At 35.6% G+C, this 18297-nt stretch overlaps 2 protein-coding genes across 6 annotated transcripts; one reads left to right on the top strand and one right to left on the bottom strand.

Annotated features, from left to right (window-relative positions):
* Positions 1–490: 490 nt before the first annotated feature.
* LOC128205278 (uncharacterized) lies at positions 491–6814 on the top strand. 3 transcript variants are annotated; one of them, XM_052906804.1, is made up of 6 exons: positions 491–531; positions 3098–3243; positions 3907–3992; positions 4774–4924; positions 5338–5487; positions 5948–6814. In XM_052906804.1, exons 1-6 carry the CDS (start codon positions 506–508, stop codon positions 6028–6030), a joined length of 642 nt encoding a protein of 213 aa, XP_052762764.1. In that variant the 5' UTR covers positions 491–505; the 3' UTR covers positions 6031–6814. The 3 variants fall into 3 exon arrangements, with proteins under 3 accessions (XP_052762764.1, XP_052762766.1, XP_052762765.1); XM_052906806.1 differs by lacking the exon at positions 491–531 and adding an exon at positions 547–683; XM_052906805.1 differs by lacking the exon at positions 491–531 and adding an exon at positions 836–973.
* Positions 6815–8101: 1287 nt separating this feature from the next.
* Positions 8102–17571, bottom strand: LOC128205174 (uncharacterized). Of its 3 annotated transcripts, none has more exons than XM_052906637.1 (12): positions 17523–17562; positions 16204–16318; positions 15625–15775; positions 15103–15248; positions 14619–14669; positions 14233–14306; positions 13721–13840; positions 13013–13093; positions 11842–11983; positions 11113–11195; positions 10174–10270; positions 8102–9301 (listed from the first exon to the last, which is right to left on the bottom strand). In XM_052906637.1, exons 2-12 carry the CDS (start codon positions 16288–16290, stop codon positions 9101–9103), a joined length of 1233 nt encoding a protein of 410 aa, XP_052762597.1. In that variant the 5' UTR covers positions 16291–16318; positions 17523–17562; the 3' UTR covers positions 8102–9100. The 3 variants fall into 3 exon arrangements, with proteins under 3 accessions (XP_052762597.1, XP_052762598.1, XP_052762595.1); XM_052906638.1 differs by lacking the exon at positions 17523–17562 and adding an exon at positions 17298–17316; XM_052906635.1 differs by having other exon boundaries at positions 8103–9301; positions 17470–17571.
* Between the last annotated feature and the right edge of the window lie 726 nt (positions 17572–18297).

Genomic DNA, 18297 nt, shown 5'->3' with positions numbered 1-18297 from the left:
GCGTATAGCCAGCTACGTGCCTGAGTTTTAAGCTTTTCCGACACACTTGCTATAGATATATATAAATTATTTGAAATTATTTTTACACAACTGTTAACAAAACAAAAATGTTGATTTTTAAAGTTTGTTGTTGGATAACAACGTTTATACAATACTGGCCAGTATCATGTACTACATATGTGTTTATTTGTATCATATAAGATATTGTGATCCCGACATAATAGCTAAAATCCATACAAACATACCTGATAAAGATGAGCACTAGCGTCGAATCTACGTATCGGATGATGATGGATATAAGGTGATCGTCAAGAAGTAATAATAAGTCCGTCAGGTCTCAGTCGTGGTCAGTCAAAGTTTTCCTGTTAGCTGGTTCCCTACATCAGCTTCTATTAGACTGGTTATAATAAATGAATTTAACGTGACTGGTTGCCAGATCACAACAAAGAGGTTGTACCATATAGGATTGGATACCTCGTTTGCGTCAGGACGGTATCCAGTAGCAATGTGCAATAAAAAGCGTGCGGATATGTACATGCCATTTTGCAACCTAATTTAATAATCAAACTAAGAGATTGTTGTAACCTTTAGGTTTTAAACTGATCTCAACTAGTGCAGCAAGAGTTCTTACCCTTATTTTATAGTTTGTCATGTCTGCTTATTCATAGAATCTCAGGTAACAGGTAAAGAAATACGATTAAATTCTATTTATTGCAATTTATAGTCAGCAGCGTTGAATTCTCATACTGGACATTAGGCAGTGCAGAGCCAGACAGACCGATTCAGGCTTTAAAAATAATGTTCTTCTCCTACCCTCTAGGGAAATTGGACAAGCTTTTAACTAGAACGCCTGAAACAGAACGGCCACAAATTAGAACACGGATTTTTTGTTTGTATCGAGATTTGGTTCTAGTTCTGCTACTTTATAATGTTCTTATACAAATACTGGCTATTACTACTGCTGATTTAGAAGGTAATTGTGTTACTAAATGAATTTAGCTCACAAGGTTAACTTCTATATATTAGGCAGTGTTGTCACTAGTGTCTGTATTCAAATTTTTAATAAGTAAATAAATCTGAGATTTTGACAACTATATAATCAGAGTTGTGATGTTATAAATGGGAAATATTGTCAATACTGACAGAAAACAGTAAATTTTGTGTGTTTGTACATATTCTGTAAGCAAGACTGGTTTTTCACTGTCTATAGGTAAAAAGTGGACATGTTGGACAGTCTGGTGTAGCAGGCAGACAATCAGTTTCCATACATCTCATTCAACTATTCATATTTTCTTTGAATAACTTATTTCTTATGACCATACTTTATGATGTTTATGCTGACAAAATTAAGAAGCTGTCTTCAAGGCCTAGATATCTAAAATCTCTAAATGCAATGATCCCTAAAATGGCCAAATAAAGAGGTAATATCTTTCTTTCTGAACTTGGGATTTTAAAACAAAAATGTCTGTATATTTTTATGCAAAGTGTTAACTAAAACACACCAATGCACTTTCTGCAACATAATGGCCGACATGACCAACATTTCTGAAAGAGTCACATCCAGCTTTGTACTGGAAATAAATATTATAAGGGTGAATTGTTAAGAAAATTTGAAATTATATTCTGTTTAGTATGTCTCTTAACTAAGTTTTAATCTTTAAGCTGTAGAGGTTCCTTTTTTATCTATGATAAAGGATTGTTGGGTTGAAAGTGGCCCTTTTTGATATGTAATTGGCGCTATTCTTCGTTAACGATTTACCAGATTCTTGTGTAGATTGTGGTTTCGTATACAGTACACTCCACGCGGAACTACCACTTTCCGTTTTCCTCGGCGGATTTTGGTCATCGCGGACACGACATCCAATTGATCATACATGTAATCTTGTCTGGTTCCTTTATCTGTACATAGGATCAATGAATGAACTATGTAAGAATTATAAGATTATATTTTAAAGTTAATTTTAATCTTTCTCCAGAAAAAGCGAATAAGCACAGCAATGGTGGCATATTATTTCTAAAAAGGTTGAGATAAAATCTAATTTTTTATAGCCGTTATTCTCAGCTTAGATCCCAATGCCATACAAGTTGCCTAATTAAAAAAAAAAATGAATGCAAAATTTTGTATTGTAACTTTCGTAAAGTTTTCGTTTTTCAACTATTTCTTTTCAGACTAAATGAGGGAAATTTCTGACTCAGGCAAAATACAAAATGATGCCAAAATAGCTTATATAAAAGCGAATATATCCTTTTGACTTTTATGCATTTATTATACTGTATTTTAACTAGTCTTTAAAGATATTGCTTGATTTTGAAGAAATCTATTGTTTCTTGTTCACAGAAACTGTGTTTACAGAATTAGGAAAATACCTTGACTTGCCCAAAGTCATTTTCACTAGCCAAATTTATTTTACTATTTATTTTAAAACTGATAAAAATTCAATACATCGAACCAACAACAGTGCAAGCAAACTCATACTTTACCCCTGTAAACTTGAGCAAGTTTAGAAGAAATTATTTTCAATACTTTTCAAATTCTCAATCACCCCCTTTACCCTAATAATTGTCATCCTAGATCCTTATTTTTTTATCAAAACCATAACCTATGTGGCACAGACCCTTGTCCGAAACAAACGAACAGCAGGAAAAAAAGGATATACATGTAGGTCTTAAGTTTGTATAACAAAGAAACTGTATCATTTGCATTTATTTTATTAATTGATACTTAATTAAAAATCTTAAGATATCAGCCTAGCAGAGAAACAAAATAATATTTACTTTTTTTATAATTGTCAAGGGAAATCACTGAATCACATGTAAGTTTCAAGCTTCACAAGTATTATTAAAAAAAGTAAGGGCTAAATGAACATATGACAACATGAACAAGTATATGCAAACAAAATAACACAAAATGGCAACTAAGAATAAAACAGTATAAATGTTAATTTAAAACAAGTGCTAAATACATAAAACGTCTATCTATAAAATGGATAAATTTTTACGATGCTATCCATTTATGATACCAGGACAAGATATATCACACTTATTATGTCTCCTCCCATGCTATGCATTTCAAAACATTTAAAACCCTTTTTTGCAGCTCAGGCAAAAAGAAAATGGCAGCTGGGAAACTAAAGTTGGTGATTTTTCTGGGCACAACCAGAGAGGGAAGATTGGGTGAGAGAGTGGCCAAGTTTGTACGGAATTCACTCGAGAAGAAGGGAAAATATGAAATCACCATGATGGGTAAGAATATTTCATTAATCAGTCTTTATATGATGCACATGTTTGATGTTTTTGAATAATATGAAAACATCCAATGGCTGTGCGCCTTTCAATGTTTTGCCTTGGCATGGTGTGTCAGGCGCATCCAAAAAAAGACAAAGTGCAAATTTTGTTGTACTAATCCCACCCGTTTGAGCAAGCAAATTTTGTCAAAAACCTTGGTGTGGGAGGTGTATTTCAGGAATCAAATAGCCTTTAAAAAAGTTTATTCCCTGGGTGGAAGTCACAAAGGAGCCTATCAACACACTTAGGACCAAATATCATAGGATCGAGAATTATAGCTAATTTTGTCAAAACACCTTGGTGTGGGAGGTATTTCAGGAATCAAATATACTTTAAAAAAGTTTATTCCCTGGGTGGTAGTTACCATGGGGCTTTCCAATTCCTGCCTTCTGGACTTTCCGCCCCCTGTCTAAGTCTCCCACACACCTGCTTCCCCTCCATTGGTGTATTGTTGTGTATTTAATGCTGCATAAATAAATTAGAAAGGGCAAACTGGTATAGCCAGGAAGTGTACGCCTTACACAAGATGTTTGCACTTTGAGCCACACTGTAAGTAGAAGGGTATAAGGAACTCTTATTCTCTTATGAAATGCATAAATAATCCTTACTTTATCCACATAGATCCGGCCGAAATGGAGTTTTCCATGTTAAAGAAGCCACTGCATTTCTACAAGGACAGAAGCCAAGCTCCAAAGTGGCTTTCTGAGGTATTATATATATATTATGAATATTTGTAACTGTAAGCAGGCAACCAACTTAACTTCAAAGTTTTCCATGATTTCTCCCCTGTCGGTCTCTCGTACTGAACCACCAGTCAGTCATTTCTACTTCGCTGCTACAGTCTCTCCAACTCCCCCCTCTCCAGTCACTCTCTTTTATATCTACCACTCTCTTTATCTTTCACTAGTCACTCTTTTCTACCCACTTGTCAGTATCTTCATCCACGAGTCAGTCTCTTCCACCCCCAGTGAGTCTCTTTCACCCCCAGTGAGTCTCTTCTACCCCCAGTCAGTCTCTTCTACCTCCAGTATATTTTACCCCCACCCCCTCCCCCAGTAAATCTACTCACTCCCCTCTTCTACATCTGCACAGTCAGTCTCTTCTACTCCCCGAGATGGTCTCTTCCACTAAGTACCCCTCCATTGGGTCTCTCCTACCCTTTCCCAGTCAGTCTGTTCTACTTACCCAGAGTCAATTTCTTCTACTGTCCTCCCAGGCAGTCTGTTCCACTTCCCCATCCAGTGAATACCTTCTTTTAAGTTTCTAAAATGAGAAAATAAAAAGGTTAAATATTCAAAGTAATACTTATCCATACACAGGTCACAATGATTACACTCTTCTATGTATTGGCCAATTGATTTTATTTTCAAATGAAATAGTGTAGTTTTTATTTCAGTAGATTTATTTCAGATGTTTACTGAGTACTATCCCTCGCTATATGCACACCATTCATTTTTACCCTGCAAATTCCCCTTTCTCTTTTCCCAGGCAAATGAAAAGATCTTAACAGCGGACGCATTACTGTTGATCTCATGCGAGTACAACCACTGTATTCCGCCCGCTCTCTCCAACATGGTGGACCATTTCCCTGGTAGCAGCTTCGCCTGGAAACCCAGTGGTCTCATCACATACTCCCCTGGTAGGTTCATTAACAAAGATAGTTCTTGCAAGGTTTTCATTTCACCCAAGACCAGTTTGCGCAATCAATGTGATGAAATTCAGATTTTAATTGTAAGATGAAAGAATAAGATCAACCATTTATAAGTATTTGACTTATTCCTCATCCAATGGTCTTTTCAGGTTTTATGTTTTATCAAGAAACAGTTTCCTTGTTGTTTACATACATTAATGAGTATGTATTGTAAGAAATATCATGCAATACCTTCATCCTGACCATCTTAGATACCAACATGGAATTTGGTACACTTGTTTGCATATATATTTAGCATGTACCCACACTCAAACAGATGTCAAGATTAACTGAGGAAAACAATAACATTGTGTAACCTTGTGCTGTTTGCCCCTAATTTCCCATGTTTCCCCACTCCACAGGTATATACGGGGGTATGAGAGCAGCTATGCAGCTTCGTGCCTTGACTGGGGAGCTCGGGTGTATCAGCGTCTCCAATATATTCGGCATACCAGAGGTGCACAAGGCAATAGATGAAAATGGCACTGCCCTCAATAGCCACATGGACTCCGGTATGTTAGAGTGTGGTATTGTTGTGGAGATAAAAATGCCCTGAGGTTCCAACGGACATAACTCATTGATGCGCTTGTTTTGTTATTACACATTGATTCTCTCTGTGCTCCCTATCTGGGTGACAAAATGCAAACCCATCAAAACAGTATGTTAATAATTTCTGCAGTGCATACAAGGCAACTCAAACACTGTAATACGGTCACACTGAGAACAGATTTTGTGCATGTATGATAATCATTCGCTAGCACTGAGGCGAAATAACAGATTTGAAGCCGAGTGTTTTGTTGTTTGAACCAGTTCTCGTAAAGAGGTAACTAGTCAAGTTGAGATACTCAGAGAACCAATCTGCCAATTATAACATGTACATTGTATTATGTTAAATACTTTAAGCATAATGTCAGTGTTATATTACTCAGCATTAAACATGGCAGTGTACACATGTCTTGTTCCCTGTTTCAGGCCTGGAGAAATTGATGAAACAATTAGACTGGACGGCCACCGCCTTCAAAAATATGCGTAGCACAAATGGAGTTCCCTCATAGAGGGGACCAGTCCAATTTTAGATGAAACCAGTCACATTGCATGAAATCAGACTAGTCTTAGATGAAACCAGTCCAGTGAAGAGACATTTAGAGAACCAGTCTGCTTTAGATGTAACAATAATCACCAGTGTGCTTAATCTCGTGAATGAACCACAAACATATTTGCAGTTTTTGATTGAAGTGAACAAATTAACAACATATTGTGTGATCACTAATGAAGAAATGTTTAAAAAATATTCCATAAACATGAACATTGAACCTCTCTCTATTACTCATCACAATTTCTGTGTAAAATGCTCAATAGTATATATAACTATTACACTTGACCTTTTCATAAAATATGTATGTTTTGTTACTTTCTTGAAACTTTCTTGAACAAACTTGATACTGGACAAATGTAGAATTTTATCAATAGAAATGTGTTAAACACAATTAGTTTAAATCTTTAATTAAATCCAATTATTGACAATTAACCTGTAAGGTTGTTATGAACAACTTCCAATGGGATTAATTGGCATTTTTGTTTTGAATAATTGAGTTGAAATGTATTTCTAGATGTTTATATTTAACGTCACAGGGCTCACAATCCTATTTCTGGAATAATCCTGAATTTTAGAATTCCTGAAGTTATAATTGTAGGTTATAATTTGGCAGACATCACAGTTCTTCCATTTTCATATTAGATCTTGTATTTTCATTTCCGTGTACATTTATGTATTTATTGATGATTTGTATTACACTCTTTCTATACAATCAATGGTTTGTAATAAAAAATAGTAATATACCAGTGTGTTGTTGACCTCTGCATTCCCAAGGAAATTGAGAATAACCAATTGAGAATAATCGTTTGTTGCAGTGCAGAATTGCAGACATTAGTATATTCCACCAAGAAATCACCACACCGAGTGTGAAATGTTAGTTTGGATCTCACAAGGTGAAATTTATCGCCATCTTGTACTGAAACAATTTTTTATACCCTCAAAGGAGGGCATACTAAAATCGCACTTTCCGTTCAGTTTTCCATGTCCATGTTTTTACTTAGTCATGCACAGAGGGATTTTAAAATAAATTTTCACATGTGTATGGTACATAAAGACGACGTGTTACATGTAAGACCCACGACCCTACTGCAAAGTTCAAGGTCACACTTGGAGTTAATTCATTATAGAATTCTTCATATATGCACATAGATTGTAGTTGGTCGTGTCAGGGCTGAAACTCTGTCATGCAGAGAGGGATTTTAGAATAACTTGGCAAGTGTGTGCTGTATATAAAGGGGATGTGTCTTGTGTAAGACCAACAAACCTACCTCAAAGTTGAAGGTCACACGTAAGAGTTTAATCATTATGAAATGCTGCATGTAATCATATACAGTATAGATGGTCATGTCCGGGCTGTAACTTTTTTAATTAATTGGCACTTGTGTTCTGTACATAAAAAAGATGTGGGGTGCAAGATCTATGTCCTTTCCTTGCACTGCAAACTCCTCCACACTTGATGTCAACAATCATGAGGGCCGACATATGCTTAAAGTTTATGAAAGCTCTTCCTGAATGTAGGCAAATTAGTAATTGCATAATCCATTAAACTGGACGGCACTTGTAGGGCATTCGTCACTTATTAGACAGCACTTTTTTATCAAAGACTAATGCAAAAATGATTTAAATCATGACTGTTTAAATTTACTTTAACAGAATAGTGCACCAAATTGTATGCGAACATTGTCTTTCGAAAATGTCTTGATTTTTTTACCCAGCTCTGTCTGCGCTGACGTTTGATCTTGACAATTGAGCAGGCTGAATTTTTAAAACAGCGCTTATAGAATAATACTGGCGTCCATTTCCGGGGTAAAAACTAGTACTGGTGTCCATTTTGAGGTGGGGATAAAACCCACCACCTCTTGTGTCAGAGGCGTACACCTATACCACTAGACCACTCTCACGCTGTTGGGAACCAAACCTACCTTTTGGATGAGAGGCAGTCACCTATACCATTACAGTTAAACATACAGCCCATTAAAGAAGGCATTTCAAAAATAAAGCTATCTCATACGGAAATTTATTCATATTAACATAACACACATGTCACCAATAATAAGACAGGTGTGTTAAAAGGCCCATAACTCTGACTAAGATAATTGTGGAGTTATGTCTCTTGGTTAAACAATTCAGGAAAGGCACCTGTTAGCATGTTTTTATCTTACCAATTTTTGTCCAAAATTTGGCCACTTTCCAAATACAATGGTTAAATACAACTGGAAGCCCATGAATAAGCAAATCATGGTGTGAATAGCTGCCTTTATTATCTGTAGATTGTTGTGTCACATAAACACATACATAAGGTTTGTAAGTCTGCAACAAAAATAAATAAGGCACAAGAGACAAACTTTGAAAAGTAAACGCTAATCATAAAAATTAATTTTATATTAAGAGTATCAAGGTCTTGGCCCCCTTCATGTGAATTTTCAGAACCATATTGCGCAAATCCAGATCGGCTATTTATATAACCATATCCCCTTTTTCAACAGGAATAGAAACATCTGTGTTGCATTATTATATTACAGTAATTGAATAAAATAATGTATGTATATATCTTTGTTGTGTTGTTTGGGCTAACTGAAAGTTACCATGATAAATGAAGTTTCATAATTAGAAAACTTTTCATGAGTACCGGTACTAACAATTGTTATAGTAATTTGTGTCCAAGTTACACTATCTGAATCTGAAAAGAATCCAGCATTTGTTAGACTGCACACAGTGCAATGTTGTCTTTCCACGACGTAAATAAAAATGAGATGAATTGTTGGGTCATTCCCTTGAATGGTTCAACACTTTCATACTGCAGTGTTTGGGAGCCCAACACAATTTTCCTTTTCCACCTCATCCAAAGTCAGCACCAGGCCTTCTGTGGAATTATTTAAGTCTCTTCAACCAATCTGTCTTCAGACACTCAGTGGCCCATTCATGAGAGAACACCACATCAATTTATAAACTGACAGATGTTATTGTCAACAAACCATTTTTATCACTAAGATGATAAAAGTATAACTAACCAACAGTTAAGCACTTCATCAGCTAGATTTAGATTTTAATTTATTATCACTACTATCTTCAGTATGTCTGGATCTCCATTGTTTTACGATTTTTCTCACAGGATCAACGATGGCGTCTGGTTTCCTGTAGAGTAAATGCCGGTCCCCCCCGTTCACAACAATATGATGACTATCTGGGTACACATTTGTGATCAGATTCTGCTCCGACTTGGCCCACGCCTGCAACATTAGAGGAGGATGTTCATTTCAGAGAGGAAAAGTCAACTAAAAACAGATTCGAATAGAAAACCTGGCCCCAATATCTAAAAATACTTTGGTCATATCTCAACCTCGACTCGTATTACTATATAGCATTAACAGTTATTTAAGATATTGTATAGGTTTTTTTCTCACTTTTCAAGAGCACATCCTCTCACAGAATAAATTGATTAAAAACTCTGGTCAAGATTACAATGAAAAATATGTTTTTAAGACATGAAATCATAAACGACCCCTAAAGTACCCGACACTCTTAAGCTTGTCACACCATAAGAGCTGCATTTATATTTTCGGCCTGGCTCATTTTGATCCGGAAACCCATTTCTGCTTTTTAAAGTTCAAGTAAACCAGACTTCCCAGTGCAATGTTTTATTTTATTCAGTCTAATTCAATATGTAGTTTAGGATTACGCAGTCATCTTGCATTCTGTACGGTTTGTTTGGAAAGTTGGTCACTTAATTGATTGGGTAATGTAAGCATGTGGCATCAGTTATTTACAAAGATAAGGGGTTTTAATAGTTGATATTTGTCAATCCTGAAATATAGCCAGGTTCAGTTTGAGATATTCATGCCCAAAGCAGGGTGAAGGAGCTTGAAATTGTTTCCAAAGTATTTTATTTTCATTTTGAGGTTTCACTTCCTGACTGTTTTAGTTGCAAATGTCAAATAACAACAGCCTGAAGTTAAAAGATCACACCCTGATTTTAGGAGAACTCCTTAATTTGAGAACCCCTATTATTTGTCGACATATTTTATATTTAACAAAAAACAGTTGACTGATCAGTTGCAATCTTAAAGTCGGAGTTTTCAGTCTTTATTTTTCTCCTACCAACCTTATTCAACGGCCCAGGCATCTGTTCATCGTAGTAGTTTCCCGTGATCACTGTCACTGATATGTTCTTGGCTATGTTCTTGATTTTTTTTGCAGTTCTAAAAAAAAAGAGGTGCGATTAAACCAGCTCAATGACTTATTCGGACATCTAATGTTATGAACTCAGTCATGCATATATGATGGCATCCTTGTGTTACAATGTTAAAACATGCATCATGAACAATTATCTAGAATTTTCACAACCTATTCTTTAACATATTGCTCTCTCAAGAAATGTTATAATCGCAACATTATGAAAATTATGAAACTGCACTCTCACAGATGTACCAGTTTTACAACTTTTTTATTTTTTATCTTGGAAAGAGCAAATTTTTGCGTAAATATCTGCAAACCATTGATATAAGATTGCTGACAAAAACCAAATCGCAGATTGTCATATTTCCGTTCGAAAATTAATGTTTTATGGCTTAAACCGTTACTAACGGTTTAAGAAAATAACATAAAACGCCTTTTTTTTAACTTAAATAAATAAATCTGCAAACTTATTTTTTGTCAGCAGTCTTATATTACTGGTTTCCATGGACTTTCGCAAAAATTGGCCTGTTCCGAGACAAAAAATAAACAAGTTGTCAAAACGTTCAATCTGTGAGAGTGCAGCTTTAAAAAAAAGCTGAAAACTTAGTATGCAATGCTAATTTCACTGGATGAGCAGATACATGTGTTTTTTACTCTTTTATTTTAAGCAGATGTGTATTATTTATTTTAAGCAGATAAGTGGGGTTTTTTTACTTAAAGCAAAGAATTGTATTTTTCCATAGCTACATTTTTGTATTGTACAATGTTTAAAAAATATGTTGCCACAACAAACCAACCCACATCAACTACAAGTATCTGCTATTATTTCAACCTCATCACAATCAGCTTGGACGAAAATTCCTACCGCAACTGTGAAAATGTTTCATTGATAAAATAGTGTTCATCCACCACAGAGCTCAAATGTTTGGGGTAACACATCAGGTACTTCTGCAATAGAAATGACAAGTATAATTTACTGCATCCTGTTGTTAAACAATAGTAAAAAAATCATTGTTGTAATGATAGCTCATAATCGAAAAATCAATCATCAAGATCATCATCAGAGACTATTGATAGTGATTTGGTCATAGTTAAATTTTACATTATTTGAAGCTTTTCCATGATTTGAGATCAGTTGTGCCCCCTTTCTCTTCTTCCAAACAGAACAACTTTTCGTCCATTAATCCTTCTTTTTAATATTATGATTAAATCTAAGCTAAATGAATGATAATAAAACAACATGCCAGAACACCCCTAAAAATGTAACTACAAATGTAAACGGCAAAATAGGAAAGGTGTGTGAAAATGCATGAAAATATTTTATTGATTGCTTTTCAATCTCTGACAATCGACTGTTACTTTTGGTTCAATTCCCGAAAATAAACAGAGTGAGAGTGGTCAAGAGGTTAAGATATCGCCTCTCACTCATGGCCTCTCTAAAAAGACACCAGTACTAATTTCTTCCTTGAAAACAGACTCAAGCATGATTCTATAATGGGTTAGCTTTTGCCACAACCAAGTAAAAGAAATAAGTATAAACTAACAATATTGTGAAGGTATCCAAAGTCAGACAATCTAATTAAAATACAAGTACCTGTCTTTTATCCACGTCGTCTGGCAGACTGACTGCTCGGTGTAGAGGGTGTTGAAGATATCCCAGCATGAGAGAGAGCCTTGTTACACCTAGGGCAGCCCCTAGTTGTATAGTCTGGAAGGAAGGAACCATGTGGCCATACCTAGGGTGAAAATATGACAAGTGGGGTATAATAGTGCATGTAATATCTATCAAAATAAGAGAGCCTTGTTACACCCACAAAAACTGTTAACAACTTTGAGACATGTTATTCAGTAGCTTAAATTTAGCACCTTGTCTGAGTGAATACAGTCAATACTCCACATGCATGTAGAGTTAAACTGCGATCGCTCGAGGATGCCGGGGACCGAGCCAAAACCTCGAGGGAACCGATGTTTCGAATGACCCGAACTTCAATTTTCCAATCTGTTATGAAATATCTTTCAGTGTATTTTAAGTTTGAAGTCGTCAAACCGACTGTTTACTAAGACACCAATTATGTGTTGTGTTGTGGAAATCGTATACTAAATGTAAAATGTAAAAGAAATATCAATAAATGAATAGATAGAAATGTTTATTTTTACAAAATTGCCATATTGCAAAGCAAAGTGAAGGAATTCTTTTCAGAGATTCCGCTGTTGGATCGATATGGTAGTGTTTATTCATATTTTTATTACTCATTTACATTTCTCACAGTTAACTTCTCGTCATTAACTTCTCATAGTTATCTTCTCAAATGCCCATATCAACTACTTTCGGTCATGCGTAAACAGTGATAAATGGGTTTTAACGCCTTTCAAATTGCCTTTTAACTGTCATTGCAATTTTTACAAATTTTAACACCTAGCAATTGTTTTATTTTGGAACATGCGTTCAGGAAAAAGTGTGAAACTATGACCTCGAGGGAGCCTTAAAGGTTTTGTGCATGTTCTGTGTACTTGGGACCGACTAAATTGCTCGACTCCTTGACACATTTAGGTTTCGATGCAGCGTAGGTAAATTTTATATGAAAATAGAAGGAAAAATGTTCGGGACCAAGCTCCGACCTTGAGGGACTGCGGGTTCTCGAATGACCGCTTGTTCGAACGACTGCAGTTTTACTGTACATACATGACACGAATGAGCTGAATTACTGGCCAAGATGGTCAAAATTTGAATATCAATCAGTATTTCAGTAAAAGCAATATGTTACCAGTTATGAATCCATATGCCTTTGTCTTGTTGAAATAAGTCTTCTGTCAGTGGATTGATCAACACCAGCCCCATCACCTCCCTGAAAAACATGAAGGAGAGCATTTAAATGCATCAGACACAATTTCTTCATTTTTCAATGGTTTGACCTTTGATGTAAATAAAGATTTTGGGCAGAGGTTCAGCTTGCCGGCCTTGTTAATGGTCATGTTCAAGTGGTGGAGGTTTGCGTTCATATTGACATTCTGGGTACGGATTCTTGTCACCATATGGTAAAATTATGAAAATGACCAAATCAAGACATCACATACCTTCAAATTTGTCAATATGGACCCACACCTCCACCACCAGAAAATGCAAACCTCCATCGAACAGGAGCATCATTGATACTGGAGGTGTGTGTTTAGCAGGTATGCAATTAACTCTTCATATTTTAGATAACACCCATTTGGCCAGCTCTGAGGTCTTGGACAAAATTGTACAACTTTAGATCTTGAAACTTTTTATTGGTCAATACATGTCTCTTGAATTTGCAGGATCACACGCTAGTGTTTATACTGCATGAACTATTGAGAAATAGGAATCATCTCACAGATAGATAGAGGCACAAACAGTTGTAATTATACTGAAACACTATACACTGCATTGCACCATCCCTCAAGCATACCGTTAAGAACACAGGCCGATAGAACATTGTATTTACACCTACCCTTCAAACATTCTTGCATAGAACTGCGCTATGAGGGCCCCTAATTCTGCCCCTACAAGCAGGAACGGACGAGGTTGGTCGCTGCTTCTGGAAACAAGCTGGTGGAGATCCTCTACCATGCTGGAATACACACATCTATTGTCATTCTGTGATCACTTTTATTTAACTACAAAGTACATTTACTTGTTAGAGCTGCATAAAGAAAGCTGGTATTGTCTGTATTGATGAAATGTAAACAAAACATCCAAAATGTTTCCAGCTTGTGGGAAGCAAACAATACTTTTAACAAAAATGTACATATATATCAGAGCAAACCCTCTCCATCAATATTCTGTTACATTAAATTTGAAGGCAATGCGTCTACGCTCTATATGATATGAGCATAAACTGTAATGTCTTCTTTCCGGTAAAACATAGCAAAACTATGTTCCAGTATGACATTGCCAAACTGCCTTTCAGTGTAACATAACCAAAATACTTTTTTCTGCGACCAACAGATAATAAGCACCCACCGTTCTGCAGTGAACGGAGTCCATCTGTTCCTGTAATTTCTACCGCTGTCTGTCCCATCAACCTCAGTTGAGTTCTGAAACCAAGGGAAAATATTCAAAGTTGTATTGGGTTTTTTAAAATGCACTTTAATACCAGTATTTACATTTAAATCAGATGTCTTCGGTAAATGCAATATACATGATTTAAAAGCCTAATATGAAGTTGAAAAGAGTGTGTTAATTCACCTAAAATGTCCAAGTGCGGTCATTCGCATATATAGGTGTTTTACGTTTCCTTCAAGAATATAATATTTAAAGAGAAAAATTTAAAAACAATTTGAAATCAAGAAAGTCTGCCATTGGATACAAATGATGAACTGACTGCATGCTTCAGTGAACCTACTCACATAGTACGGTCTGTCACTGAATCCAACACCTGCTCTGTCATACATGCACACCTGTAACAATGACATGCATGTTAATAAAGACTTTGAAAATGCTCAGAGGATTTATGTGCAATTTGACTTCACGTAATATATTAAAAAGTATTTATTTAAAGGTTTTAGCAAAAGTAGACTTGTCAACTATTTACCAGTACATTGTTAGATCTTTGAATAGCATGTCAGTTAATAAGAGTAATTACGGGTAGAAAAATGTTATATTTAAATGATTTAGAATTGACATTTATGATTCATTTACATCATATACTTTTAACTAAAATGCACTGAATTAATTTCTACATACAAGAGCTGAAATCACAAATGAATAACAGTATGCTAGAGGCAAGTCAATCCAAATATAATCGTCTTTTACGATAGTTCAACAGTACATGTTTTCAAGGTGTCTTTAAGCTTAATCCCATCACGATCTCTCTAAGATGGTTGAACCTACACGTGTATATTTGGCAAGCTTTTCAAACACGACTGTCCAGGCATCTGAGGTCATCCCCGTGGGGGCATCAAGGACCACAGTAGGTGCCCCCTTCCCCTTACATGACAGGAATAACTTCTGACCCCAGCCTATGTCGTACATCTCACCTGAAAAAGTGAGTGTAGGCTCACAGATGAAACTGCCAATAACATGCAATCATTGAAATTAGACTTTTGCAGTGGTCACCAACAGAAACAGAACATGGAATATAATGCAACTGTGAAACCAATATTTGTCTTATCTTCTGGTATATCTAAGATTTTTAACAAATAAATCTTAATAGCTTCCAACTCTAGCAACAAAATGCACGAGACAAAGCATAGCTCACATTTTGTCTTTTTTATGTAATGTTCATATTTCTATAGAGCAATTCTTCTCTTTAATATTTTTAAAGTCTGAGATGCTTCATTTTATTATGAGAATGATATTTGCACTTCTGTAACAAAGAATTGGCACTTGGTAAATGATACAAAACTTTCCCACCTTCGGGTTGCAGCAAGGATCCTTCCCGTTGAAGAGCCGCATAGTTCAGAAATGGAGGAATCAACATAACAGCCAGCAACACCTTACATGCAGTCAGGATGTGGGCAAATATGCCCTTTGTCTGGGCTTCCTTGACTCTGGCAATTTTAGACTGAAATAAGTAGGTCCATGTTGTAAGGCCGGAGGACAAACGTTTTCAGATATTTATTAATTATTATTAATAATTTTGCCCCCTACAGAAAAGCTAAACCTCAGTGAGAGGCCCCTATATTCCAAAAATGCTCATTTCCCAAATGATTTCAAGAGAAACTAAGACATTGAAAAGTAATTTCTGTTCATGTCTGACAGGGGTGTTATGAGTAATATGTGTGCTTTATCAATGGTGAACATCTGTCATCATTTTCTCAGATGTTGACAACTTCTGGTTCAAATATCACAAACATTGATGACAACCAATCATTCAGTCAACTAGCATACAAGTACTAATGATTTGATCCAAACATCACTTCTTCAAAATACCTGATATTTCTAAGAATGCCCTATGAGGTCCATTTAAAAATGTTGAAAATCTAATCAAACCTTGACTGGTCGTTTTTGTTTTGATTTTTCCTCTTCGCCATTTTCAACTGCCTCCTTACCAACTTTTCTTTTTTTTGGTTCTGTCATGGTGTTTATGTCAACCTTTCTGCACTACCTAAAAAAGTTATACACGGACATGTACCTTTTTTCTTTTCTTTTTTAATTAAAACCACTGAACTTGTTTTAACATCTACGTCAATGAAAATTGTTTATGGTAAACTGGGGTTATGGAGGTTGGAGTTTGGCAGATTCCCTAAGCAGGTTCAAGGGGATTTGAAATTGTAATCTTAGTCATTTGGGGTTATGGAGGTTGGAGTTTGGCAGATTCCCTAAGCAGGTTCAAGGGGATTTGAAATTGTAATCTTAGTCATTCATTTTCATTTCAAGGTACTTCCTTCTGTTTTTGGTGCAAATGTCTGAACAAAAAAAATGTACAATAGTCCATTAATCTCTCAATCCAGAACTTTTATGGAACACAACCAAATCATGCATACAGTGAATTGTGTTTATTAAATGGGATGTTTTCTGGTTGTCTTGGGCCAATGCTGTGTTCCAAATCAAAGTTTACTAAAAGTTTCTTGCTACCTTCAGTGTTTACACTGAGGCCAAAAAAAATAAAATGTTTGTTTCGGGTAACCTTCCCACAAAGAGTGTTTCCTTGCACATGGCAGTCTTTCCTACATTACTGTCATTGCCTGACTTTGTTTTATCATATAAATAATAATTCTGATCTTCCAATTTGCATTTATCCGCCCTTTGTAACTCTCTATTCGCTAACGAATATTTTTTTACTCAGAAACAGAAAAAAATAGTTAGGGTCGGCGCATTTTTATAGGTAGGGTCGGGTTACCCGAAACAGACATTTTTTTTTTAGGCCTGAAGTCGAGCATGCCAGATAAGATCCTACATCTTCCAATCGGGATCTTTCTTCTCTTGTAAAGACATTGCTAAATTGGTTATTAAGAATAGGTGCTTTACCCTTGTTGTTTTGGGTTTTTTTTAGATATTATTTTCATCAACATTACTTTGAATATTATACTGAGCAAAGCATGAGGGAAGTTAAACTTAGCATTGTAGAATTTTATTCTGATTACTGCGTGAGCGAACAAGAAACAGTATGAAAGTATGAAGATGGAATAGCACATGTCCGAACAATTATGTATCCGAAATTGCTCGCAATTTACGGTCATATTGAGTTGAATTAATCGGTTCGACATATCCAATGAAATGAAGGAAAATCAATATTTTTATTTGACCAAAATTTACCAAAAAAAACGGCTGACACCAAAAATATGAACAGCTTTACACGTTTTTGTTACTTTTGTGTTCAACGTGTACTCGAACAGACCTCTACTTCCGGGATACAACATTGGTAAGCCTCGTCTTTACAAAAGCTAACCAAATGTTCCATTATTTTTTTATCTCCAACAATATAATTGTCAAAATTTACGGTTACTTTGTGAAAGTGGTAGTATTCGAGTGTACAATGCATATCACTTTTCAACCATTAATGTTTTCACGGAAGGAGACATATCAGCATACGTAATCCCACACAGGGATGTTTAAAAACTGTGGGATAAGTGCAACATATTGTGTTGGTGAGCGTGATGGGTATCAACTCCCGACGTCGAAATACAGTAGAAACTCACTAAACCGGACAAATGCGAAACACTTGCATGGGTGAAATGTGCAACTTCAAAGATATTTAAACAAATTAAAGGATACAAATAATGCGCAAAACATCTTGAGTATTTGCAATTTTTAATGTCAAAACATTATTTTTAATGACTGGGACCATATGCAATAACAAATAATCCAACTCCAAGTTTTTAAAAAAAGCAATGTTATGTTTATTCTTCATAACTAGTTCTACTTAAAATCTGCATAGGTTTTGCCTGAACCCCCCAGCCCAGCTATTTTGGGGGTTGGTGCGTGGTTGGCTTTATAATCTAAGATACTATTTGATAGATATTTTTTGCCTTATATTCTAAAAACATTGACTAAGAGTATAACTGCCATTGCAATACCATTCCGACTTCGTTACTTAAGTTTTGAAAGATAAAGTTATTTTGCGCAAATATTTAGGATGAATAA

Source organism: Mya arenaria, chromosome 10 (assembly GCF_026914265.1).
Source record: "Mya arenaria isolate MELC-2E11 chromosome 10, ASM2691426v1".
NCBI classification, from domain to species: Eukaryota; Metazoa; Mollusca; class Bivalvia; order Myida; family Myidae; genus Mya; species Mya arenaria.
Note: the sequence above shows the minus strand (reverse complement) of the source record. Positions and strands in the feature narration are given on the sequence as shown.

Excerpts from the sequence above, each read along its gene's own strand:
- LOC128205278 (XM_052906804.1), top strand. The coding sequence starts at position 506 with ATGTGCAATAAAAAGCGTGCGGATAT. Across the intron at positions 3,244-3,906 it reads ATATGAAATCACCATGATGG|ATCCGGCCGAAATGGAGTTT; the intron begins GTAAGAATATTT and ends TTATCCACATAG. Across the intron at positions 5,488-5,947 it reads CAATAGCCACATGGACTCCG|GCCTGGAGAAATTGATGAAA; the intron begins GTATGTTAGAGT and ends TCCCTGTTTCAG.
- LOC128205174 (XM_052906635.1), bottom strand. The coding sequence starts at position 16,290 with ATGACAGAACCAAAAAAAAGAAAAGTTGGTAAGGAGGCAGTTGAAAAT. Across the intron at positions 15,776-16,203 it reads AACAAAAACGACCAGTCAAG|TCTAAAATTGCCAGAGTCAA; the intron begins GTTTGATTAGAT and ends TACTTATTTCAG. Across the intron at positions 11,984-13,012 it reads GGCATATGGATTCATAACTG|GTATGGCCACATGGTTCCTT; the intron begins GTAACATATTGC and ends TTTTCACCCTAG.